General features: G+C 46.1%; 2 protein-coding genes across 2 annotated transcripts; one reads left to right on the top strand and one right to left on the bottom strand.

Annotated features, from left to right (window-relative positions):
• The first annotated feature begins 7,804 nt into the window (after nt 1-7,804).
• Nucleotides 7,805-18,165, top strand: LOC105558609. The gene is made up of 2 exons (XM_012006387.1): nt 7,805-12,122; nt 16,608-18,165. Exon 1 carries the CDS (start codon nt 7,811-7,813, stop codon nt 8,714-8,716), a length of 906 nt encoding a protein of 301 aa, XP_011861777.1. The 5' UTR covers nt 7,805-7,810; the 3' UTR covers nt 8,717-12,122; nt 16,608-18,165.
• A 4,534-nt stretch (nt 18,166-22,699) lies between these two features.
• On the bottom strand, nt 22,700-25,513 carry LOC105558619 (restriction of telomere capping protein 5-like; the record flags this gene model as incomplete). The annotated part of the gene is given in 2 exon segments (XM_012006401.1): nt 22,700-22,735; nt 24,109-25,513. A coding segment is annotated over 1 exon segment (1,227 nt), but the record flags the coding sequence as incomplete, so codon positions are not given.
• Between the last annotated feature and the right edge of the window lie 534 nt (nt 25,514-26,047).

The raw sequence follows: 26,047 nt of genomic DNA, 5'->3' as shown, positions 1-26,047 counted from the left end.
TCCCCATCCCTTGGTGTTAAGAGGTTTTCTTGCAATATGTAAGAGGCTTCGGCCTCTTGCGAAAAGATTTTTGAGGGCTCGGGTGAGACTGATTGCAGCCCCCCCCCGTCCTCCCCGCGTCATTAACTGCCTCACACCCGAACTTGACCAGCAATGACGTCCCTGCTGAATCTGTGACATCGTTTCTGACTTTCGAGACAAACTCTCCTACCGCTCGAGGTTCGAGCGGCGCCGGATCACTGCCAGCGGCTGATGAAAATGTTAATGTCTCTTCTCTTCTGAATACTATTGCGCGACTTTCCGGGCGTCTTCAAGAGGATAAGTCAAAGAGACGTCCAGGGATAAAACGAGACAGCACAAGTGTTACTCGTAAAAACGCGAGCCGTGTTTCCCGGCCGGTCATGGCGAGTCTTCAAAAGGTGATGGCTAAGGGTTCGGTTAATCCGTCCGAAGTCAATTTTGACCTCTTAATGGCCCAAAGTATTAAGAGCGGTAATAATCAGGAAGGGCTTCCCCTCCCCCCTTCTATCTCCACAAAAGATCCTCTTCAAGCAACAGTTAACAAGGTTGCATCATCCCCCCACCTCTCGTGCGAGGATGAGGCAATGGACGCCATGGACGTAACTATGGAGGCAGAGCCACCCAATCGTATCGTTTCTCATTCCAAACAGGGTAAGGACAAGGCCGTTATCGGTAAGTCCGCTATCAGCACTTCTAATGCAGCTAACGCTAATAAACCTCTGGAAAAATATTCTGCTAAGGACTCCCCTCCTTATATAGTTCACATCAAGGATAATAATAGGACCCCGTTGCATCCTTTACACATTAGCAGAACCGTAACCTCAATTTTTCCAAAGGGCGTGGGGGAAGTCAAGAGATTGGGAAAGGAATATGTATCCATTGAAGTGCATTCATTGAATGAGGCGAATCGGCTCATAGGCGATCGCATCTTGGCAGCAAGGGTTTACAGGCGTACGCCCCGGCCTACCGCCTGTCAAGAACTGGTACTATTAGAGGAATTCCTCAGGACCTCAATAACGAGGAGATCTTGAAATATATAAATTCAAGCTTTAAGGTTAGGGAGGTTAACCATTTAAACAGAAGGGTTAAGACAAACGAAGGCTTCGCTTACGAGCCCTCAATGACTATCGCAATTAAATTTCATGGGCAATCTCTTCCCAAACATGTTTTCTTATATAATATTAAATATAATGTCTTACCATTTGTGCCCAAAACAAAAATTTGTTATTCCTGCTTCCGAGTGGGGCACATAAGTATTCAATGCAAGGGTCGTGGCAGATGCATTCATTGTGGCGAGGACAAACACCTCGAAAAGGACTTTGTGTGTCCGGCCAGTAAATTACCTCATTGTTGCCTTAATTGCAAGGGGGATCATCTCCCTACCTCGCTTCTCTGCCCAGTCATGATAGAGTACAAAAAGGCACAATCCTTGGCTGCTGCGAATAACATATTGCTCATGGAAGCCAAAAGAATGATCTCTTCATCATCTTCGTTGACCAAGGCTCCAAAGGATCCAAGGTACGATTTTCGCAATTTCCCTACTCTTGGTCAGAAATCGTCTACAATTGTTCACACGGAAGTTCTTCCAACCAATCCAACCAGATTCAATCGTAATGGTTCATATACGGCTGTGGCTGCGCTGCCTCGTACAAACCTAAACGAGCTTTCATCTCATCCCAATTCAGTCCCTCCCCCCTTTCCCAAAAATCATAATCAAATTCAAAATCAACTTCCGAGAACCTCGGCATCGGCCTTCACTCAACCTTCCCGAGTATCCTGTCCCTTCCCTAGCGATCATGCAGAAAAACTTATTGCTCCCAATGATAGGACGGAGGAGTTTTATACTCCGCCATCTCTACTCTCCCCCCCCCCTTTATGCCCTTATCCCACCCACGTCAATACTGAGGGTTCCCAGCCATCTCTGGGTAACTACAATCCTAATGCTACACATAAAAGGGATTGTCCCGATTGCGCACATAACCGATCGGACACGGCAATATTTCCCGATCGGGAAATATTGCCGTGTCCGATCGGTTATGTGCGCAATCGGGACAATCCCGAAAATCCCCACCCAAACCTGAGAAAAACCAAAAGCAAGATGGATGCTACGGGCAAGCTGGACAATCCCGAAAATCCCCACCCAAACCTGAGAAAAACCAAAAGCAAGATGGATGGATGCTACGGGCAAGCTGGACCACCCGCCGATAGATGGCGATCATTCTCGCGTGTGGAAAAAGGGGGCCAGGGGTATATAAGGAGCTGCCTCGCGCTTCTACGGACAATAACTTCTGTGCGGGTAAGTGAAACAGTCCCTTCCCACGTGCGCTCGTCCGGGCCCTGCCTCTCTCTTGTCCAGGTGCGCTCGTCGCGGGCCCTGTGTCCCTCGGTAGGTTGTGCTAATCATTCTTGTTTTTTTTTATTTTTCAGAAGCTCGCGTCTCGCCACGAGTTTACTTCGAGACAAAGAGATGCCGCGCAGGAAACGAATAGAGCACAGCGTGAGATGGCAGACGGTGGAACCACCACCGCCACCACCGCTACCACCGCTGCCACCGCTGCCACCGCCGCCACCGCCACCAACACCGGCGGTGATAAAGACCCTATATTGGGAGGATCCGCGTCGCCCTACGCCGTTCCAGGGGTGGGACCCGAGGGACGAGGTCCACGGGGAGAGTCTGCTCCCGTGGCGCCTCGTACCCATTGACCTGGACGACGACAGGACCCGCGACAAGGCGACGCAGACGGACGCGCCGCTTCCTCCTCCTCCACGGCCGCCCAACACCGCGGCCCAAGACCAACGGCCCACCACCTCGGCCGAACAACCACCGCGGCCACCGCCGCCACCGCCACCGCCACCAACACCGGCGGTGATAAAGACCCTATATTGGGAGGATCCGCGTCGCCCTACGCTGTTCCAGGGGTGGGACCCGTCCGTCCCAGCTTAAGGTGTTAGGCACCGTGCCGAGGGGCATGGCCACAGGGACGTAAATTTTGTGGTCGCAAACGGTCCCAGTAGGGCACCGGCCGCCCCCCTACCGTATACAGGCTTGTGTGAAGGATCCGGGTGTCCTCCACATCGACCATTTATTTCGCCCGGACTTTTCACGTGGGGGCTCCAGCCCAGACGTCGTGTCGGCGTCTGACTGGATTTTTCGGACTGATTTTCGGTACGGCTGCTTGACCATGGACCATGATTTAAGGTGTAATTATTTTATGGCAACGGATTGTCCCCGGACCTCGAGATTTGTGCTGTACCCCCATATACGGCCGTATGAACACAACACAGAATAAAGAGTCGGTGATTCGGAACACCGACGACCGGCACGGCGTTTCCCCGGACGGGCTCCCCGGGATTGGTTACCCCGAGGAGCTTTCCGTGTCGTTGAATAGCAAGGGGACAAGAGATGAAGAACGTAGTGGAGCGGTGGTTTTATCTGCGCACGAGAAGGACGGCAGCACGGCGGAAATGGTCAGCTGCGAGGAGACAGCTGATCCGTTGGGGCTGCCTCTGTCTGCAACAGATGAAGCGGTCATGACTGGGAGTATCGATCACCTTCCGGGCGTGTCACTCGGTGGAGCGGAGGAATCAAGGGCTGCGACAGCTGATGCCGCGGTGAAGAGGAAGAGGGCTCCCACGGAGTCACCTGAGGTAAACCCATCGGAGGTGCTTTCATCAGACTCCGGGCCGATTAGGAGAAGCTCGAGGCTTCTTCCGCCAGCGGCATTGGAGGATTCCTCGCCGGGAGAAGGGGCGAGTGGTCGCTCCAAGGGCGAACCAATAGTTATTTCTTCTGAGGACTGCCCAGCGGAGGACTCGTCGCCTGGACGGAGAAATCGGAAATCCAGGAAGAAAAAGTTCAAAAGAGGAAGAAACTCTGCCCAGTTTGAGTTGAAGGTTCCAAGTCCGGAGGTCCCCGCCTTAAGGAGGGAGCCTAAAGAAGCCTATGCTTCCATGCCCTCTGCGGAAATTGCGGGCATGGCCAGAGTGTGGCTGGATGATATTGATGTGATGCGAGTCAAGAGTAGTAAGCTCCAGGGCGGAATTTCCGGAGCAATTAAGACTCGCATCGGACTTTTGAAGGAGGTTATCCTGGTGTTTTCGGAAAGGGTGGAGGATACCGGGGACGTCCCCTTCCTGAGGCAGAGAAATGAGGACCTCTCTGGGCAACTTCGAGCGGCCAAAAGGACGGAGGCCCAGCTTAAGGCCGAACTAAAGGAGTCGCGGGAGCGTGTCTCGACCCTGAGTGCGGACCTGAACGCGCTAAGAGAGCGTATCGGTCTACTTCGCGGGAGGAAGGCGGAGTGAAGGCCCCTGTGGTTGGGCAGCCGCCGGTTCCGACTGTGAAACCTCGTGTTCCCCGTAGCCTTGGAGCTCGTGTTCCGGCCAGGGCTGCTGCTACTACGGATCCGGAGGACTCTACGGGTCCATCAACTAGGAAAAGGCTGGAAGAATATGAATCCAGACTGACAAAAGAGATTGGCACGTTGATGCACATACAGAAGGATCTTACGGCCCTAAAGAAAAGGGTCTACGACAACGACCCCCCACCCCCGGGAAAGGGCATTCCGAGAATTGTGGAAAACGTCCGGATCCGCCCTCCATTAAGATCCAACAGCGTGGCATTACTCACGGACTCGGAGTTGGTGGTCTCCTCGGATGGTCAGGGTCCGGGGTCGTATCGAGCGGCGGTTATGCGGCACGGAGCAGGAAGGAGGGGCGGATCTGGCCCGTCTAAAGAGACTGCCTCTCACCCGCCCAGGGAAGGAAGGATGGAGCAGAAGATTGGACGCACTGGCCCGCGGGAGGAAGGGCCCAGGACGAGGACCAAAAAGGGTGATGGCCCCCCACGCCGTCGCATCCCCAGGTCTGCAGCAGTGGCCCTCAGATCCGCGAACGAGGAAATACCGCATGCGGAACTGCTCAAAAGGGCGAAGGGGAAAATATGCCTTGGAGACATGGGGATAATAAGACCCCGCATCAGGGTTGCGGCCAACGGCGGATTCCTGATCGAGGTCTCTGGCGAGGACGGATTTTACAAAACAATACAGATATCCTCCCGTGCATCGCGAGGAGATTAACAGGCAAGTGAGTGATCTCTTTGCGAATAATTTAATTGATTACTCTACATCACCATACAGTTCTCCAGTATGGATTGTGCCAAAGAAACCGGATTCCCACGGGAACAAGAAATGGAGAATGGTTATCGATTACAGGAATTTGAATGAGAAAACAATAGGCGATGCCTACCCACTCCCCAACATCATCGATATTCTGGACCAGCTAGGGTCCGCTAAATACTTTTCGGTCTTGGATTTGGCGTCCGGATTTCACCAAATCTTAATGAGCCCGAAAGACGCTCACAAAACTGCCTTCACAACACCATACGGACACTACCAGTTCAAGAGGATGCCATTCGGACTGAAGAATGCGCCTGCTACTTTTCAAAGATTAATGGATAACGTATTATCAGGACTCCAGGGAAACGAGCTCTTCGTATACATGGATGATATTGTATTATACGCAAAATCACTAAGAGAACACGAAATAAAATTCCAACGACTAGTACAAAGATTACGTTCAGCGAACTTAAAGCTACAACCGGATAAGTGTAAATTCCTGTGTAAAGAAGTCGCTTATTTGGGCCACATCATTGGGTCGGATGGCGTTAAGCCAGACCCTGGAAAAATTAAAGCAGTAGCTGAATTTCCCGTTCCTCGAACACCGAAAAACATTAAGCAATTTTTGGGACTCGCGGGCTATTATCGCCGCTTTATTCCGAACTTTTCTAAGGAGGCCAAGCCTCTTACCGATTTATTAAAGAAAGATAAAGAATTTCACTGGTCAACAAGTCAAGAAGGAGCTTTTACCACTTTAAAAACCGCCCTATGCTCCAATCCTATCCTACAATATCCAGATTTTACGAAAAATTTTACTCTCACAACCGACGCATCGGGATATGCGGTTGGTGGAATATTAAGTCAAGGCCCTATAGGTAAGGACCTTCCGATAGCTTACACTTCGCGCGTTTTAAACGCTGCAGAACAAAATTACTCAACCATTGAAAAGGAGTGCTTAGCCATTATATATTGTGTAAGTCACTTCCGACCTTACCTCTATGGTAAACCTTTTACTATTGTTACTGATCATAAGCCGTTGGTATGGTTGCACTCGGTTAAAGATCCTTCATCGCGTTTATGGAAATGGAGAACTAAATTACTGGAATATGAATACGAGATAAAATATAAAAAACTTTAAATAATAACGCCGACGCCTTATCTAGAAATCCCCCAGTAAATTTTATTTTCCCCATTGATTCCGGTGATGATTCTGATGAATCTTTATTTTCTCCTAGATCACGGATTACTACCCCTCTACTTCCCTTACCCCCACCGAACTCACCAGGTCCTTCGAACCCGTCAATAACGAATCCTGCAAATCAAATGAATATGTCATTAAATTCACCTCATGACGATTATATAGAAATGTCTAACTCCGCGTCAGGACTAACAATTGAAGAAATTCCGATGTCAAGTGATGATGAATTAAGCTCCGATTCTGACCACGATTACGAGGAAATGTTCACTCATGTGACCACGCCATACAAAAATCGCCCTATTGAGTATAATGTAAATCAAGCTCCCAATATTATCGAAGTTCGTAATAATTTTTTAGAACAAAAGGGAGTTCACGCTATATTTATTCAGTTAAACGGTATGCCTTTTGACCAAGGAGCGCAATTATACTATAATGCTAATCTATTGCCAAGGTATGAACATCTTACATATGAACGAGCTACTATACGTACCATTAAAGCTAACACTTTAATTTCTTTGCCCATAAAATTAAATTCTTATACGTTAGTCGAGTCAACCAACCTGAAAAATTGTTTACTGTCTCTTTTAGACGTAATAACAGAACTAGAATTAACGAACATATATATGTCTAAAAGTATTTCATTCGACGACCTTCCGTGGTCATATGTCATTAAACAATTAAAGAAAATTTTAACGGGAACCAATTGTCGAATAATTATTTGCCAAAATTTGGTAAGAAACCCTACTGTACCAGAACGCGAACAATTAATATTAGAAAACCACGCGTCAGCAGTAGGAGGACATAAAGGTGTCATTAAACCTATAATAGGATTAGGCCTCATTATTTTTGGACTAATATGAAAAAGGATATACAGGATTTTATCCAGAAATGTAGAGATTGTCAGTTGAAAAAATTAACGAGAGTAAAAACTAGACAGCCAATGATTATTACAGATACCCCAGGCGCAGCTTTCGACTAAATTTCATTAGATATCATGGGACCTCTACCTATAACGAACGATAATAACCAATATATATTAACCATACAAGATCTATTGACTAAATACTCTGTCGCTGTTCCCCTAGTCGAGACCACTTCGCTTTCCATAGCTGACGCATTTTCTAAAAATTTTATTTGTATCTACGGTGCCCCTAAAGCCATGTTAACGGATCAGGGAACAAATTTCTTATCTTCTCTAATGAGAGCTTTAGCAAAAAAATTTAAAATACAATTTAAGACAGCCTACCACCCACAATCCAACGGGTCTATTGAACGATCGCATCACGTTCTCATAGAATATCTGAAGACACAGATAGATAATGAAGCGAAAGCTCAGAGTTATGATTCTCTTGGAAAGTTCTAAAAAATCAGTCTAAAGTTCTTGCAGACACCGGATAGTGAGCTGTTGCTTGTCTCCGACAGGGCTCATTAGAAGGATTGGTCATTTTCTCGATAGAGTGCGCTAAATTGAGAGATGATGCATGGTAAGAAGGAGAAGAAGATAAAGAAACTCCCAGTGGATAGGGAGAGAAAGAAGATCCACAACTATTGGACTCGGAGCGTTGACCACGGGTATACCCAGCACAACCCGTCGGACGGAGAGTTATGGGGGGACGAGAATCACGACCCCAACATAATCATGGAGCAGGCCAGGAGGGCGCTCAAGCCTATCCTTGCCAGACCCGAAGATTACCCTCCGGATTGGGACAAAGAGAACGTCCTAACGCCGCCGAAGCCGGAGGATTTGCTGACGCCGCGGGAGTACCGGATGGTGTTTGGATGCGACTCCCCGAAGTACCAAGAGGCGATAACCGAACCCACAACCGTAACCGAGGAATCCTTGGTGACGCCTATCCGGACCCCAACAATCCTTACTTCGAACCAGGCCCGCGACGTAGAGGGAACGATCCCTGGGCTATCCCAGGTGATCGTTGGGGGTCTGTTGAACGAGGTCCTGACGGAGGCTATGACTTCCGGGGATTATAAACTACCATCCCCACCTCCTGCTCCGGATAGTGAAGAAGAGTCAAGCGTTTATGCCTCTGCTGACGAACGGACCCCGTGTAAGGAGGCAACTCCTAATGTGTTATGGAGTTTTAAGAAACAAAACACATTTTTCCGGAACATATTCTTTTCCAAAGGAAATAAGAAGGGTAAGAGCGATGTTGGCCTTGCTGGTTCTGGTGGTGGAGGGAAAAAAGAGGAAGATCCACTCCTCCCAATTACTAGTACTACCCCAACTACGGTAGAGGACCAAAAAAGGGAGGAACATCCCAGTGGTATGAATGGCCAAGTCTCAGATGCTGTCAACGCCATATGGGATTTCTCTTTAGGCGATGGAGGCGATACTTACGCTCAGGGGAGAAAAAGGCAGTTCTAATGAAAGAAATTGGGATAAATATTTAAGTCTCGCTATGTTCTCATATAATACAAGTGTGCATGAGGGTACAAAATTCTCACCATACGAATTAGTATTCGGAAGACTTGCTCGATTGCCCTCTTCGCACGAACCTATCGAAGAAAACCTCGAACCAACGTATCGTGAATACTTAACGGATTTATTCAACAAATTACATGAATTACAGAACCAAGCGCGAGTAAACTTATTAAAGTCAAAAGAAACAAGCAAGAAATATTATGATAGACGAATTAACGTGCATAACTTTAAAATTGGAGACTACGTATTCTTGTTGAACGAACCTAAGAAGGGAAAATTCTCGAATCAATATACCGGACCCTATAAAATAACGGAAATCTTGCCTATGAATAATGTGAGATTATCAATCAATAATCATTTTCGTGTCGTCCACTGCGATAAATTAAAAATAGCCCATGTCAACCCAGGATGAAAAAATAATAATACTTTTTTGCCTGTTTTAGATGCTTTGGGATCGTCGTCCTGCCCTGCCGGGCCCACAACGGGCCTTGCCACACTTGAATAATATCAACGAATTCTTCGTTTACTGTATCAAGACAGAAAGTTACCGAAACACGGAAACTGGAAACGCTTTTTGCAGCCCTTGCTACAACCGTATAAAACTCCTAGTTCGTCGAGGGCTTTACGTCTTAAATAAAGCACACTATGTAAGCTTTGGATTAATCAACCTCGAATCACGTTGTTCTGTTCATAATTGTCCAACGCCAATAATTACCACACGTCCCCTCAGGTGTTGTTTTACCTGTCAGGACTTTTTTAACGATTTTGTGGCTTGCGAGGAGGAAAACGGCCACACCCTTGACGCAAATCGTCGCCTTCTAATCCCTATAGAAGAAACTCATTTCTAAATAATAACCAACTCCTCTGACGATTCACTAACTACGGACGGGACCGAAACACTTTTTTTTGTAGTAATACTATTAGAAACACTTAGTTATAAAAACGTGGTACGTAAATACGTAGACCATGCACCGGATAAACTTTGCATAAAATAATACATATACCCATACATATATATTGCATTTAAGGGAACAATTCTAGTATCCCACTGCTTTCGTTATTTCTATTAAATGTCTAACCGCGTTTCAGACATATAGTCCTACCGCTTTTAATATTTTTATGAATAAGATATCTATAAAGATAATATCGTTGAGAGCTATATAAACGCTTAGTAATAGGAAAACGTGGTACGCTAAGATATAGATCGCGCACCTGAAACCGCTACATTCATCACAATTATGTTACTCATAGGAATAATTTTTTCATTAATTATAGTACCTAGGGTAAGTGGCTTAATTGGTTTCGACTGTGGAGGTCGACATTTGAATATAACCACTGTTTCTCTACTAGATGTAGGTGAATGCAACTTGAAATATCATACTCCAACCACCACCCGTACTAAAATTCAGCTTTTACAATTATCCGATTATAGCTACGCTGAGGTTTTTCAGTGTAAAGTCGAAATTTCGCGAACCATATATCATTGTGGAATACACTCCCACGTTGCAATAGTATTCAATGGAAAAGCCGATTACGTACATGAAACGGGATACCATACCTGCATGCGTTTATGGCTTTTGGCTCATGGCAACCGTACCTAGTACACGCGTCGTGTAGTGCTTAAGACTCTCGAGTGCTCTTGTGGACTTTTCTCATCGGAGAATAGACTCAGTGCGGACACGTAGTGAACTCAGCAGTGCGACTCAACCCGGACAGCTCTAGATACAGCATCATCGGCGGCTCAGTCTCATCACGCAACGCGCACGCCGGCGCCGCGTGGAAGCGGCTCACGGGCATCTACATTCACGAGGCCGGCTCTCGATCAGTAATATCGATCCGCGCAAGTGAATTAAGACTTTTTCATCCACCGTTAGTTCATAGACTGCTCAACTGTAAGCATATTACTCTTATTAAACTGTGACACGATATTTTACTCAAACGATCCGAGTTACGATCACGTGATCTTTCACCCTCTCACGCGTGCATTCGTTCCCTGAGCCTCTCACCGCTAAGTCCTCTCACCCTGCTTCCATCCGCAGCGGTACCAGCGAACTCTCCTAGCGAGAATCGCTAACATTTTTTGGTTTACCGAAGGAAAAATTTCCCTTGGAAAAGACGGTATTCTCGATAAAATAAAAATAAATGAAACCTCCTACAGAAGTTTTACAATCGCTGGAGATATAAGAAACGACGGCACATGTTCTGGCGCGCAATATTCTGACTCATATGGAACTTGGGACAATGTTATAGTCCAGGCCTCCGCTAAAATCACAGTAAAATCCGGATTTTCTCCCGTACATTTAAATTCGGGAAAAATTAAGTTACAATCAGGAACTTCGTGTCCTCTAACTGACGGTTTCTGTCTAGATCCCGACGACGGTTACTCCTTTTGGAAACCTATGCCCTTATCATCCTGTAAATTTGAGCAATACGACGTCCTGTACGAAGGACCAGCAAATAAGCTCACGTCTACCACCAGCGACTTGCCGGGTCAACCAATCTACAGCTTGACCACTCAAGACATTACCTTCGCCCTCATGACAACCAAGGAGCTCTCTCTTTGCGGATATAAATTACTCCGTACGGAGCACCCGAAACTATTCATCCTAGAAGTTCAAGACGGGGATACATATTTAATAATACAAGTATAAATGTTGCGTATCATCCCGCGCGTCGTGCACGACATACACATATATACGCATATGGCTACGCTTGCATACACGCATATATACCATGTCGGGACGGATCACTCGGACTCTGCTCGGCATAAAAAGATGCGGCTGGCGGTGTCGGCTCCGTGCAAAGGCGAGCGGCGAGTCGGCGTCGCGCGGGCATTTGTTTGCGTGGTCGCGGCGATTTTGGTCTCGCTTCCGCGTTTCCCCCCTAGTCCCCTTTTTCTGGTCCGCGGTTTCTGTGATCCAGGACAGCCAATGGGCGTGCGATTTCGGAGACGGGGATGCTGGTGGGGATCGGGCGGGATATAAGTACGTTGCTCGCGGGCATCATCGCCAGTTAGAAAAGGGTGATCATAGTCAGTCGTAGATATCGCAATTGACCGTTCCGAAGCAGAGTTCGATCGCGACTCAGAGTTACGGCTCCCAGGCGTGGTCGCGATCGTAGTGTCCGGTTCCGGTGTGAGATAATAATCATACACGCAGAGACTATTGTCATCGTTTTAACCGCGGCTCAGGGCATCAGCCTCAAGGCGTTGCCGTGGTTCCTTATGCGACCGATTTGGATTATAATCAAAGTGTAAATGGAAAAATAAACTCGAACTAAAAATACAAAGGTTTTTTCATCAAGCGAAACAACGATACGAGCACGAAGGTGCCCGTATTCGACACAGAACATTTTGGTGCCTCCTGTGAGGTAGTGCTTCGATCCGCGCAAGAAACGCGTTACATCCTGCAGACTGCCTCACACGTACGAAGAGCGGATCATCCGAGTTGACAGATAGAAAGACGAGTTCAGCCGCATTCAGCGAGCCGGTAAGAGTAAGTCGTTCAGTTCCAACAATCACATTCCTACACGTATCAAAATGTCCGATAAAATCAAATTCCTCGTACAAAAAAGAACGTCATTGAAGTCACAAATAACAAATCTGGCTAATCTCGTCGGAGATGGGAAAATAGATAACGCGGCTTTGAAATTACGAAGCGCTCGCTTAACGCACTTATATCACGCGTTCGAAGAGCATCATGATGAATTAGCTATGTTAGATCCAAACGAGAATCATCAAGTCGAATTCGAGACCATCCAGGAACGTTTTTATTGCCTCGCGTAATCGCACTTTTCGAGATGACCATTCAGAAGACTCGCTTGAACACGCGTCCCCCATCCGTCTTCGTGACGCTATTGAAACGATCCCTAAATTTGACGGACACAACATGCCCGTACATCAATTCTCCAAAATTTGTGAAAGAGCATTTGAGCTCATCCCGCGATATCATGAGTATCACCTCGTTCAATTGATCATCAATAAATTACAAGGCCATGCATACTCTGCAATTGAGGGAACACTACCGGTGAGTGTCCTCGATTTAACGAGGAGATTAAAAAGAATTTTTGGGCCTAATAAATCCGTTGACCAGTACCGTGGCGAGTTAGCCAACATATATACGAAGAATAATGAGAGTATTTTTGACTATGTAGCACGTGTACAGGAGTTACGTACAGCCATCATCGACGGTGAAACGGATAGTCTTGGATATATCGAGTCAACAAAGAAAAAGGAAATAGAAGACACCGTCATGAACAGTTTCATTAATGGTTTACCATCTGAACTACTCATCCGGGTTAAAATAGAGCAGTGTGGAACCTTGGAAGAATCGATTGAGACTGCAATTCAACTATCCAAGACAATAGAAGCTGAGAGAACGCGCAGGCGCCCGCTCGCAGTAAACCCACCAGCCCGTGCGGATCCTCAATACACGGTCCTGCAACGCCCCCCTCGCCCTTCGATACCTCTGGAAAGACCTCGACCCTTCATTAAACCTTTAATCCCCGGTCAGCCAGGACCAAACTTTCCCGGTCAACCAGGACCGAGCTTCCCAGCCACTAGGGTGTGCTATTACTGCAAAGCCCCCGGACATTTCAGGAATCAATGCCCGAAATACAACATGTATACTGGTGCGGGACAGGCCCCTCGTTACGAAGGACAGGCCCCTCGTTACGAAAACCAGCAACAGCCGGAAAACTCCGCCCGCGTTCCGACGACCGACGTCCCGCGGAGCGTACAGATCGAGAGACGTCCGGAGATGCAGGAAGCCTCGAGACCAATCCCTCTGCCAGCATCAACCTCAGCAACATAGAAACTTCTGAGGAGGACGACGAATTACCATCAGTGACAATAAAATCGAGCGATTTAAAAACCCGATGTATATTTATGGTCGATTCTGGTTCTAAATTCAATTTAATAAAAGAACGCTTTATTGAAAACCCCGCAACAATTAATTGCGATAATATTATTGAACTCAAGGGTATCGCGCCCGGCACTCTATTCACCAAAGGTGATAGTGAGATCGACTTTTTGGGACAAAAGGTCCTGTTCCATGTAGTATCGGATTCTATCGCGTTCCCGCACGACGGAATAATAGGAACGCCTTTCTTCAAAAATTATGAAGCTGTCATTGACTATAGGAAGCAATGTTTGACGTATGATAACATCAATATACCATTTACAAAAATCGAACGCGTTTATTTGACGGAACGATCCGTCACTCCTTTTCATGTTAATATTTTAAACACCGAGGTACGAGAAGGATACCTCCCACGATGCAATACGCATAAAGAGATCTACCTAGGTGAAGCCATCGTTACAAACCAAAATGGCAAGGCTAGTCTACCCATTTTTAACACCTCAGAGGAAGGAATGGAAATGTTAATACCAACAGTGGAACTGGAAGAATTCGACACAGCGGCAAAGGAAAACTTGGTGAAGGATAAGGAATATTTTACGAACTGCAATAAATCTATGGAGCTCCCATGCAATACCGAAACCCGAGGGAATGAGGTGGAGCATGATTCAGTTATTGAAGATACCCCCGTTGTTAATGATAAAGTTGAGCAAGGTCTAGTATTTACCCCCCCCCCCCCCCTGTGTTGACATCGCCGAGATCCGAGGATGCTCGGGCGGTCAATTAGGCATTAGTGGTAACGCCGTTGAGGACGACGTCGATCACTACTGCAATCCCCTTAGGAGCATTGCCAAGGTCCGAGGACGCTTGGAAGGCTCTGGTTGTCCCCTTGCTGGAATTAATAAGTGGAATTAATCAGTTATATTGTGTCAACGAGTTTGAAGACCGCACAAAGGAGATTTTAAGATTGTTGCAGTTGAACCACTTAAATAGTGAAGAAGCGAGTAATATTCGAACTTTAGTCGCTGAGGCGGCTGACCGATTCCACCTCCCAGGTGAGAAATTAGGCGCTACCAATTCTATTGAACACACCATTCTTACCCCAGACGAGCGTCCAGTTTTCACGAAACAATATAGGTATCCTCCAGTGCATCGTGAGGAAATCAACAAGCAAGTGAGCGATCTATTCACGAATAATTTAATCGACTATTCTACATCACCATACAGCTCTCCAGTATGGATCGTACCGAAGAAACCGGACTCCCACGGAAATAAGAAGTGGAGAATGGTCATTGATTATAGAAATTTAAATGAGAAAACGATAAGTGACGCCTACCCGCTCCCTAACATCATTGATATACTGGATCAGCTAGGATCAGCCAAATATTTCTCTGTCTTGGATTTGGCATCTGGATTTCATCAGATTTTAATGAGCCCTAAGGACGCTCACAAAACAGCCTTCACGACGCCATACGGACACTACCAATTTAAAAGGATGCCATTCGGATTGAAGAATGCACCCGCCACCTTTCAAAGATTAATGGACAATGTACTATCAGGACTTCAGGGAAACGAGCTCTTCGTATATATGGATGACATTGTTATATACGCAAGATCAATAGAAGAACATGAAATCAAATTCAGGAGATTGATACAAAGATTACGTTCAGCAAATTTAAAGCTTCAACCGGACAAGTGCAAATTTCTGTGCAAGGAAGTCGCATACTTGGGTCACATCATCGGATCAGATGGCGTTAAGCCGGACCCTGGGAAAATCAAAGCAGTAGCTGAATTTCCAAGACCACGATCCTTTCCCTACTCTTATAGCTACTAAAAATATACAAAAGAGTGGCTATCCTTGACCTTTCCCCTTGAGTGCATTTATTTTTATTAATATTATTTAATAAGTTTCCGAGAACGAAGGAAAATCCGCCTTCAAGTTTGGCAGCTGTCAGCGAGTAAGCTAGTAAGTGAGGAGCTGACAGAATTTTATTATATGATTTAACGTGACTTTCTATGATTTTATATGTTACTGTGTGACGCTATATAATTTATATGCTTTGACACGATTTTTATTTAACTTGATACGATTTAATACTATTTTATTCTATTTAATATCATTTTATATGCTTCAATACCCTTGTATGTGAGCCATACGTCTTTATACTATTTTATACGATTTTATATGATTCTATTTGATTTGATTCAATTTATATGACTTAATACTATATGATTTATTTGACTTTATATGATTTTATACGATTTTATTTGATGATTTAATATGGTTTTTATATATGATTTTATATTCTATATGTTTCTATGTGATGCTATATAACTTTATATGCTTCTATACCATTTTATATGCTCTAATACGATTTTATACGATTTTATTCGATTTAATGCTATTTCAGTTGTACTCGGGAAAGATCGAGAACATTTTAAATCCGGGTGATGCGTCCGAATCAAGTACCAGCGTGTCGAACGAAGAGGCACGACGCGATAACGTCGTACCGCCTATCGGAAAACGGCGAATCAAGTTACCAGAAGCGCCGTTGCCGACATTCGACGGTAGGTTCGAAGACTGGCTGTCGTTTAAGAACGCATTTTGCAACATGATAGGCTCGCGAACGGATTTAGCCAGTTAGAAAAGGGTGATCATAGTCAGTCGTAGATATCGCAATTGACCGTTCCGAAGCAGAGTTCGATCGCGACTCAGAGTTACGGCTCCCAGGCGTGGTCGCGATCGTAGTGTCCGGTTCCGGTGTGAGATAATAATCATACACGCAGAGACTATTGTCATCGTTTTAACCGCGGCTCAGGGCATCAGCCTCAAGGCGTTGCCGTGGTTCCTTATGCGACCGATTTGGATTATAATCAAAGTGTAAATGGAAAAATAAACTCGAACTAAAAATACAAAGGTTTTTTCATCAAGCGAAACAACGATACGAGCACGAAGGTGCCCGTATTCGACACAGAACAATAAAACTGTATAAAAGAAACCGCCTCGCTCGACGGTGCAGAAAAGTCGTTCAGATCGCTCCGCGCAATGTCAGACGTGCCTGTCTTCGTCGATCTCCAGGGCTTCATCGTTCGCGAGAGGTTTATAGTAAAGGAGGTAGCCGTGCTGCGAGACAAACATTGACGCATCATGTTTTTAACGCACCGATGGCTTGGGATCTATTAACGAGATCTGAAAAATCGCAAGCTTGCTGGCTAACGGCAAATCATCACGGCTTACACTGGAGGGACGGAGACATTCAGTACACACGCGCCAAAAAGATCGTACGGCGAGCCACATGTGACGGATTGGCGGACGATACAACGATCTACGTCAAGGGACTCAAGAAGAGGAAATGGCTCGAGGAGATTCTTGACGGCTGCACTCGCAATATCAACTCCATCGACGCTGATTACAAAGACATCGATCGTTTGCAGATTTTGACCACGGCTGATTCTTTCGCTTGATTTGACATTGAACGCAATCTTTAACGAGCAGCGGTGGACCGTCGATGTGTGTGCGTATAAAGAGCACGAACCATTATTGATATGTCAGATGCATGAATTACTAACGTATTTTAAGGACAAATATCCCATGAGAAATCAGTGAATCCATTATACCAAATACCCTTCGTTCCCTCCGACAAGTGACAGTGCTGAAAGTATCTGTTGGAACACTGACGCAGACCACCGCGTACACCGCGTTCAACAAAGAAAAGCATATCGATGTCGGTCAGCAGTTCAAATCGAACACCTGTATGTTTTAACATTGCATCCCCCATGTGTACCCCGGTAACGTGTAATAATGAGCAGGATCCAAATCGTAACTTCGCATGCAGTTGCCGAGAAAATTCTCAAAAACATCTGCCAATAATAGAACGTCTGTTTTCAAATATAAATCACTGTACTCGCCAAGATTATTGAACGTCCCGATTTGAACGGTATAAAGTCATCGTTAAGTGTACGAGATCTATCAAGACTCTCTCGCAACATTGTACGTGCTCCAAGTGTGTGAAAAGTATTCACTGAAAAAAATGGAGCAACTATACAGTTTAATGTTGCTGACCGACACTGTGAGCCACGAAGTGGCAGAGTTTGCGACAACTTTGGAAACCTTGTCATCAACTGTACGAGATATGTACAAAGATTTGGAACGGTTAAAGCAGAGCCTGCCAAAATTCGTTACGGTGGATGTGAACCTACACGTTAACGATAAAACGTTAACTACATTGTAAGTATACATCGTTGTAAGTATACATTTAAAGATGTAACACAAACGCACGCACGCACGCACACAGTTGCGTCAGATAGTATATATCTGTTACAGAAAATAGATTCTCACCTTCGCAAAAGACATAGCGAAACCTGTGGAGGATTATACGAGAAGAATGTTGGAGATATACGAGGAGTTGCATGCTTCAAGGAGGATGTCGGAGATAGACGGGGAGCTACACGGGGAGATTCAGAGTACAAAGAGGATGTCTGAGAATCATGGGGAGATGCAAGGTGTGAAGAGAATAAGAAAAACTAACACATTATACTATATATCTCTATCTCTATGATTGGAATTTGCCAGGAACACTTAGACCAGTTAAAGAAGCAGCGGGACTTCCAACTAAAAACCTGCTTGGCTGGTCGAGAGCTACAACCCTGACTACTGAACAAAGACAAACTTTGGAGGGAGCTGGGGTAGGACAAGTTGATTTCGGGGCTACCATTACTCGATTTCAAATGAATAAGCCACTTTTTGAACGAATAGCGGATTTCGTTAGACAGACAGAAAAAGTAATTAAACTATCACCAATGATTGGAGTTTCTGCTAACGGATCAGTAGCACAAGTTCAATGGCAAGAACGAGATGTGACACAAGATGAGGAATTTTCGCGTGCCACACAGTATCTTGAACGCGAAGTGAGACAGTGCAGTCCATCTCAAGAAGACAAGAGAATAACTGTCGGTACTCTAATCATAGCTTTAAGAGCTAGAAAAGACGAGATTGGAACAACAAAATTAAGATCATATTGTTATGATTTCACAAAGTATACCGCAGTTCCAGAGACATGGCACAATACTCGGAATACAATATTCGAAAGAGGTCGATCTGACATATGGAATGTTAGAACCTATAGATCCGCATTCACTGGTAAAGATCGGATCAGGACCGCATGGATAAATAAAACTATCATTTCTAAAAGTAGAACTTGATTATAAAGAAACCAAAGTAATATCCCTATATCTCTAAATATCTCTATAACTAACAAATTATATGTATATATCTGTAATAGTTAAATACAATAACATAAACTTTTTATTCTTTTGATACCCCTATTTTAGTATGTAATAAGTGTGAGGCGATGCAAGGGGAAGCTACGCGATAATGTAAGAAAATTCTCGGTTAAATTCCAATGATTATTATTATGAAAATGATTCTTTTGTCAAGGACCATGAAGGAATTTAAGAATGCCAGTGCACTTCCATTAGTGACCAGAAAACTTTGGTTTTATTTGTCTTACGACGTGTCTAGTACAGAGGTCTGATGGCGACTCAAGAAAGAAAGTTCGACCAGGATAGCCGGAAACCGCTTGCAACAGGTGGTTTTCCTAGAAGGCAGCCGACGAGATTTCGAGGAAATCGGTGGAGATCCTGGGGAAAGCGTGCGAAATCATTACACAAGGAGGGCGAGTCGACGTAGCGGACGAGTCCATCATTACACAAGGCGGGCGAGTCTACAGAGCGGACGAGTCCATTCATAGCGCAAGGCAGGCGAGTCTACGGGAGGACGAGCCTATTATACAAGGAGATCGGAAGGAGACCGAAGCGAGTCCATTATTCTCAAAGGCGGAAAGTAACCCGGCACACGAGGCGACGAAGCGTCGTATTATAACCAACCATCGAATTCCTAGTCCCGATCTATTTCCGGATCCTATAGATATCCCTTTAGGAGCATTATCCCCACCCATAATAAATACTCCTTTCGGGTACACATAACTACGACTTCTGCCAATTCTATTACAATTACCCTACGACATTGTACTCAATCTGGGATTGGCAATTAATATATTGTTACATCCAGTGGACTCCACGATTTCTTTCTTAAAATAGTACCGCGACCGTTCCCCCGAATGACCAATAAAAAGACAATAAGAAAACGACAGGTCATCGATCCTTGAGGGCACACAGCTGGAAGATAAACTAATCCTCTTCCCTTTTTACGATCTACAGCTGTGTTCTAGAAAAGATAGTTAAAATTACTCTATTAATAAACGATAAGAGGATTGGTACCCCTTGTTACAAAAGAAACAGGTGACAATCAGGTGCCACCGAATCCCCAGAAGAAATTAAGTTAAAAATTGTTGCTCCGATCCACCAATAAGCGCCAGCCAAATCAGCATATTCCACCCACTCCCAACGAAAAATACAGTATATAAACCCTGATTCCGCGGAGGAAAGAGCACTTAACTTAACTTCTTCAGTACCTAGACCTTATTATAAGAGTGCGTCACCAGATTCTAAAATTCGGTTGCGCGACACCAACAAAACAGTCCACGGTCTCGACGTTCTCGACTTCTGCGGAGGAAAAGAAACTCCATCAGCTCCGTGAGCCGCCGAGGGTCCGTCTACCAACCTTGCGCCAACTTATCGGTGACCACTCCTTCAGGGATGCGAATACTATCTAAGATCTATATCAAGTAAGTCCTCTTCCCTCTCGTCGGTTTTTTTATTTTCTAAAGACCCAATTTATAAATCCGCGACTAAACCAAAGCCACTTTACAGTGGACCAAGACTTTGCGCTCGCAGAGCTAGAGGGGGGTTGGACCAAATCCACAGACTCGCCCAACAACTCGTCCACGAATTAGGCGCGGATATTCAAGTGCCTAAATTATTAAATTTCTCTCCCCCCGAGTACGACCACCTTCCTCCCTCTCCGCCTACCACGACCTATTCTTTATCTCCCTCTTACTCCCCTGTGCTTTCTCCCATTGATTTTATTCCCCATTCCCCCTCTAACTCTGACTCCAGCGTGGAGTTTCTTACTGAGATCCCCGACGTGGAATTTCTCGAGGAAATTCTCTTGCAGAATTAGCAGAAATCGCGGATAAACTTGCGGACATTAATGGTCCCAGTTCCGCGGTCGCCGTTGTCGCGCCGAAAAAAGAATCCAAAAGCGCTCGTCCCTTCCCCAGGGAATTCCACGTCCGACGTGGAATTGCTGCCTCCACCTTCACCCACCAATTCCGTCTAGCGTAGAATTGTTATTCGAAGATATCCCTTCCCGACCTCCCAGCGCCAACACCTCTCCCGTGGAGTTCCTTGGGGAACTCTTACCTTTGTCACCCTTAGACCACCCCTTCCCAGAGTTCCCTCCACCTTTCCCCACCGCTTCCACGCCCAGCGTGGAACAACTGATCGATGAAATCACATTATAGAAACAAAAATACATTCATACGCTTAATTGTAATTATATACAATAAAAATATATAAAATTATATATAAATTCAATCATTTAGAACTAATTATTTAGAAAAAACCTCCCATTTCATTCCTATTAGTTTTAAAATTGCACAGGGTCCGTCCCCGGGTAAAGAGATTAAATTCTCTGACCTAAAATAGGACCCACGGGCGTGTAGAGCTCGAGGAGGCGTCATAGTGAGCTTTGGCTCACTGACCAGAAACGCGGAACGTTTTCCTAGGCGTGCACATCCCACATACAAAACAATATTACGTGTTGTGCGACAATTAAATGAAACAGGCTGTCTCGTACACAATAAAAATAATGCACCGGTGCGTCGTCGTTTACGAGACGAAGAAAGAGTACTCGACGCATTCGATGAAGACCCTGGGACTAGCGTGCGCCGTGCGGCGCGCGATTTTGGTCTGTCGCGGTCTGCAGTGCATCGTATTTTACGTACGAATGATTTGCATCCGTATCATTACCAACGTGTGCAACAACTTTTACCGAGAGACCTACAACAACGGATAAACTTTTGTGAAGGTATTACCATTACATCAACATTTTATATTCGATAATTTGAGAATATGTATAATAACCGGCGGAAAAATATGTGTAGGTTTTCTTGCGCAATGTCGGCGGAATTTATCTTTCCCTGATAATATTCTGTGGACCGACGAAGCCACTTTTACGCCAAACGGTGTTTTTAATTCGCGCAATTTTTTGTATTGGTCCGACGAAAACCCACACGTCATCCATGAAGGCGCATTTCAATACCGTTGGTCAATTAACGTATGGGCCGGAATAATCGGGAATCAAGTGGTAAGTTCAAATAAAAAGAAAATAACTTTTTCTCCACTTTTAACAAATTCCACCTCCACGTTAAAGCAAAACATTTTCGTTCATAATTTTCAGATCGGTCCGTATTTCTTCTCACCGCGTTTAACTGGCGCCGTTTACAAAACATTTCTTCGGAACGAGTTGCCAGCGCTCCTCGAGAATGTGCCTCTTCGCGTACGAGCGCAATTAATTTTCCAACACGACGGTGCTCCGGCTCATTTTCATCGTGAGGTACGTGAAGAATTAAACGCGCGTTATCCAGATAGGTGGATTGGTCGGGGTGGCCCGATCACCTGGCCGGCACGGTCGCCAGATTTAAACGTATTAGACTTTTTTATGTGGGGCCACATAAAAAGTCTAATCGAAAACCGGCGTAATGGTACACAAAACGAGGTACGTGAAGCAATTGTTGCGGCCTTCAATACGATAACGCCGGACATGGCGCACCGTGCCACGCGGAATATCGTTCGAAGAGCTGAACTTTGCGTACGAGAAGGAAACTTGATATATATATATATGCATATTCTTTTTTCCTTGTATAAATAATTGGAAGACGACTCCGCATGTTGATTGTTAAAATAAGACTTGAAATTAATTTTGTGAAAGTGAGATAGAAACACATGACTTCTAAAACAAGACTGCAAATTTTATAAATAAAAATATACGTTGAGAGAAAGAGAGCTTAAATAATCTTTACACAGAAAACTCCATTGAACAAAAGTAGCTTAGAAAATAGCAGAAATAACACTGTTTTTAGGAACTACTGAAAAAAAGAAAAATAAATAGACAATTACAAACTGGCACTTGTGCTTAAGTACACTGTGGCGGCCTACGGCAGCCACAGGCGCCGGGCCCCCGGCAACCACGAGGTCACACGCACCTGACGCTTAGCACAGGGCGCCCGGCCCCCGACATAAGCGCCTGGCGCTAGCCCCACGCCGGGCGGCCGCGCTAGTTCGCGGCGCCGCCGCTATGCGGCGGATTCTCTCGAGTGAAATTTAGTGACTACCAGTATATAAGGGAGGAAAATGCGAGCATTTTCACTTCACTTCGGCGCTCAGTCGCCACGTAACCAAGCGCATAGCCGCTGTCTCTTGCGCCCTAGACGCATACAAAGCGCTGAGTCGCTCTCCTTCGGGAATATAAGCGCTGAGTCGCTCTACTTTGATTCTATAAAACGCTGAGTCGCTCTCCTTCGGGAAACATAAAGCGCTAAGTCGCTCTACTCCAATACTACAAGCGCTGAGTCGCTTCCCTTCGAGTTTCAAAGCGCCGAGTCGCTCAACCACGTGCGCATTAGTCGCACAACAAGCGCTAGACCGCTTTATCTCAAAGGCGCCATGGTTTCGCCAACGAAGCGTAAATCGCTGCATCGTGAGTGAAGATCTGCGTAAAACGCATAGACTCGAAGCGACACATTTCAGATGGAATACTAACTCTATACTTTCTTTCTAGACTCGGTTTCCAGGCACGAACGATCACGTCCATGGAAATCCGAGCGGTCCCACCAGCCTAGACAGGAGGACTGTCTACCGGTACAAAGGAAAACGCGGCCTATACCCTTAGACCAATACTTAAAACGACGACGAGCACACGACAAGTCAAAAGCGGTCCCGGCTCCACGGTCTCCCTCTCCAGCTCCACGGGCTCCATCCCCGGTTCCGCGGACTCCATCTCCCGCAACGCGGACTCCCTCACCGGCTCCCTTCAAAAAGCCCAGCACACCGCGGACACCTTCGCCCGTTCCCATCTATGGTACGCCGAAGGGTAGGAGACCTCTCACACCGCGGACCATCCTGTCGCCATCAGACTACGTGGAAAATATTCCGCCGAAATCTTTCCGTAGTCTGATGACGCAGACCGTGCCAACCCTGTGCGACTTTGGCACCCAGACGGATCCTATCCTCATACCAAAACCCTCGACACCGGCCCCGCTCATCGTCAAGCGCGACGCGTTTACACAGACGAAGAAACGCGGCGGCCAGGCTCGATATAGCCCCTATTCCATTTGTACTCCTCGACGGATATAATCCATATGTATCGTATTTCCTATTCCTTAAATAAACCAATATATATATCCTTAGCCATGAGGCATTAAAAGAGAAAGAGTCGAAAAGTTAATTTCCTCCCTTGCGATCCATTTCCTTGGGCGTTCCTAAAATAGAGTTAAGCGAAGTAAGCCCCATATACACCCAAGCATAAGTCCCTGTATTTCACGTAAATCACATAATCACATTTCATGCGTACGTTGTTCGTACATCACATAAGTACAGAAATTCCTGTGATAAGTTTAACGCTACATACATATGTACAAGGTAAAGGTAGTAACATGAGCAGTTGTTTGAGCACGCGCGTGATTCTCTCGCGGCTCTACTTGTTAGACTCGTTGTAAGATGCCCTGCCAGCCAGTTCTAGTAAGTAACGATCGGGATGGTCCAACCAATCGCTCGCGCTCAATTTGACGACCCTCTGCTTCTCCGCTTCTTTCACCTGCCACTTCTTGATCTCCAATTGCTTTTCCCTCAGTTTCGTATCGCCGCAACCCCAGACTTCCAGGCTGGCGATGCGGTAAGGCGCGCCGGCGATAGACACGGAGTGGAACGACTCGTCGATGCTGATGAGCGGCGAGCGCGGATCGCTACCGAGCCGCAGGCCGTGCGGATAGCCCCTGATACTCGTGTTCAGATACAGTATCTTCGGACCTTTCTCCATCAACTTATAGGACGGAATCAGTTGTACGGCCACCGAGTCTTCGTCGCCTCAGTAGAGATGACTCTCTCGCCACTCGACGGCCGAGCACACGCAATACGTCGGACATTCCTCGTCCCTCTCTACACTAGCGGCTCTTATAATTAGCAGAGTGGGACCTCTGTAACCTAATACATGGTGAAGGAAGCGATTAGCCCCGGCCCCGTGCTCTCCGCTATTGTACAGTAACGTCCAATGCCTTGGACAAATAGTGCCTGTTCTTCTGGCTATCAAAGCGTGAGTTATGTCCTTCGGCGAATCGTTGGTCTGGAGGTAACACTGCGGTAGTGTACACGACAACAGCCAGACGTAGCTAATCGGCAGCGAGTTCGCCTGCGGGAACTCACGATCCGACTTTTCCAGCACGGGAGTGAGTACCTCCACGGGGGGCTGCGGCTGCTCCTTCGACAGAAGCGCCTTGCCGTTGCGATAGGCAGTTGTTAACACGTGCACCACGTATCGTTGTAGGCCGTACACCAGGCGCGGACAATGCTGCCTGATCCAATTGCTCACGTAACTCGTAAACAAGCTAGTCTTGCCGTGAAAACATGAAACAACAACCGCGTTTATTATCTGCTGCGAGTGAAGGCACAAACTGGTGCTGTTGTTCTCCATCGCTAGCTGGTAGCAGCACATCAGCAACGCTCGCAGCGTCTCCGGCGTGACGTTGCCGCCGTTCTATACGTCGGAGTACATCTTTATGTAATTCTCCAATATAGCCTGGTCGTTCATCACCGACAAAAATTTCTCGGCCTGCTGCTTGAAGGCCGTCGTACTTATGTACGCGGTCGTGGCCTGGGCGTTGTGGTGCAAGTAAGTGACATCCTTCGAAACATTATTTCGAACAATTTATGCATTAAATGATGAGAGTGGATTAGGCCTACCGGGGAAACCACTATAAAAAAAAACGCACCAAGCTATCTACCGCAAGATAGTGTGGAAATGATAGCGAGTCATTTTCCTACCACCGAAAAGAAGGAACAATTATTAGTCGGCGCGGTGTCAAACGGTGGCGTATAAAATGATTGACAATGTTGTCATCTGATCTACAGGAGAAGCCCGTGGCGAGGGGCGAGGGGCGAGGGGCAACGGCAACGGCGAGCGCGAGCGGCGAGCGGTGGGTGGTGGGAGACGAGCGGCGAGCGGAGAGCGGCAGCGGCGGTGACGAGCGCGCGCGGCCCGCTACGTCCACCGAGCCCGGCCTACAGTCGGAAGCCTGTTTCCGCGCGTTCATTCGCTTAGACATAATAATTAATAACTGAATAACTATTGCGGATTTTGTATCAGGTTATCTGATTTTTCTTTTCAGTTTGCCCTAATCTATCTACATATTTCGGTTGAGCACAAACTTATGAGACACCCTGTATTTTTAAACAGTTTTTA

Source organism: Vollenhovia emeryi, unplaced genomic scaffold, assembly GCF_000949405.1.
Source record: "Vollenhovia emeryi isolate VEMERY1.0 unplaced genomic scaffold, V.emery_V1.0 DF939327.1, whole genome shotgun sequence".
Taxonomy (NCBI): Eukaryota; Metazoa; Arthropoda; class Insecta; order Hymenoptera; family Formicidae; genus Vollenhovia; species Vollenhovia emeryi.
Note: the sequence above shows the minus strand (reverse complement) of the source record. Positions and strands in the feature narration are given on the sequence as shown.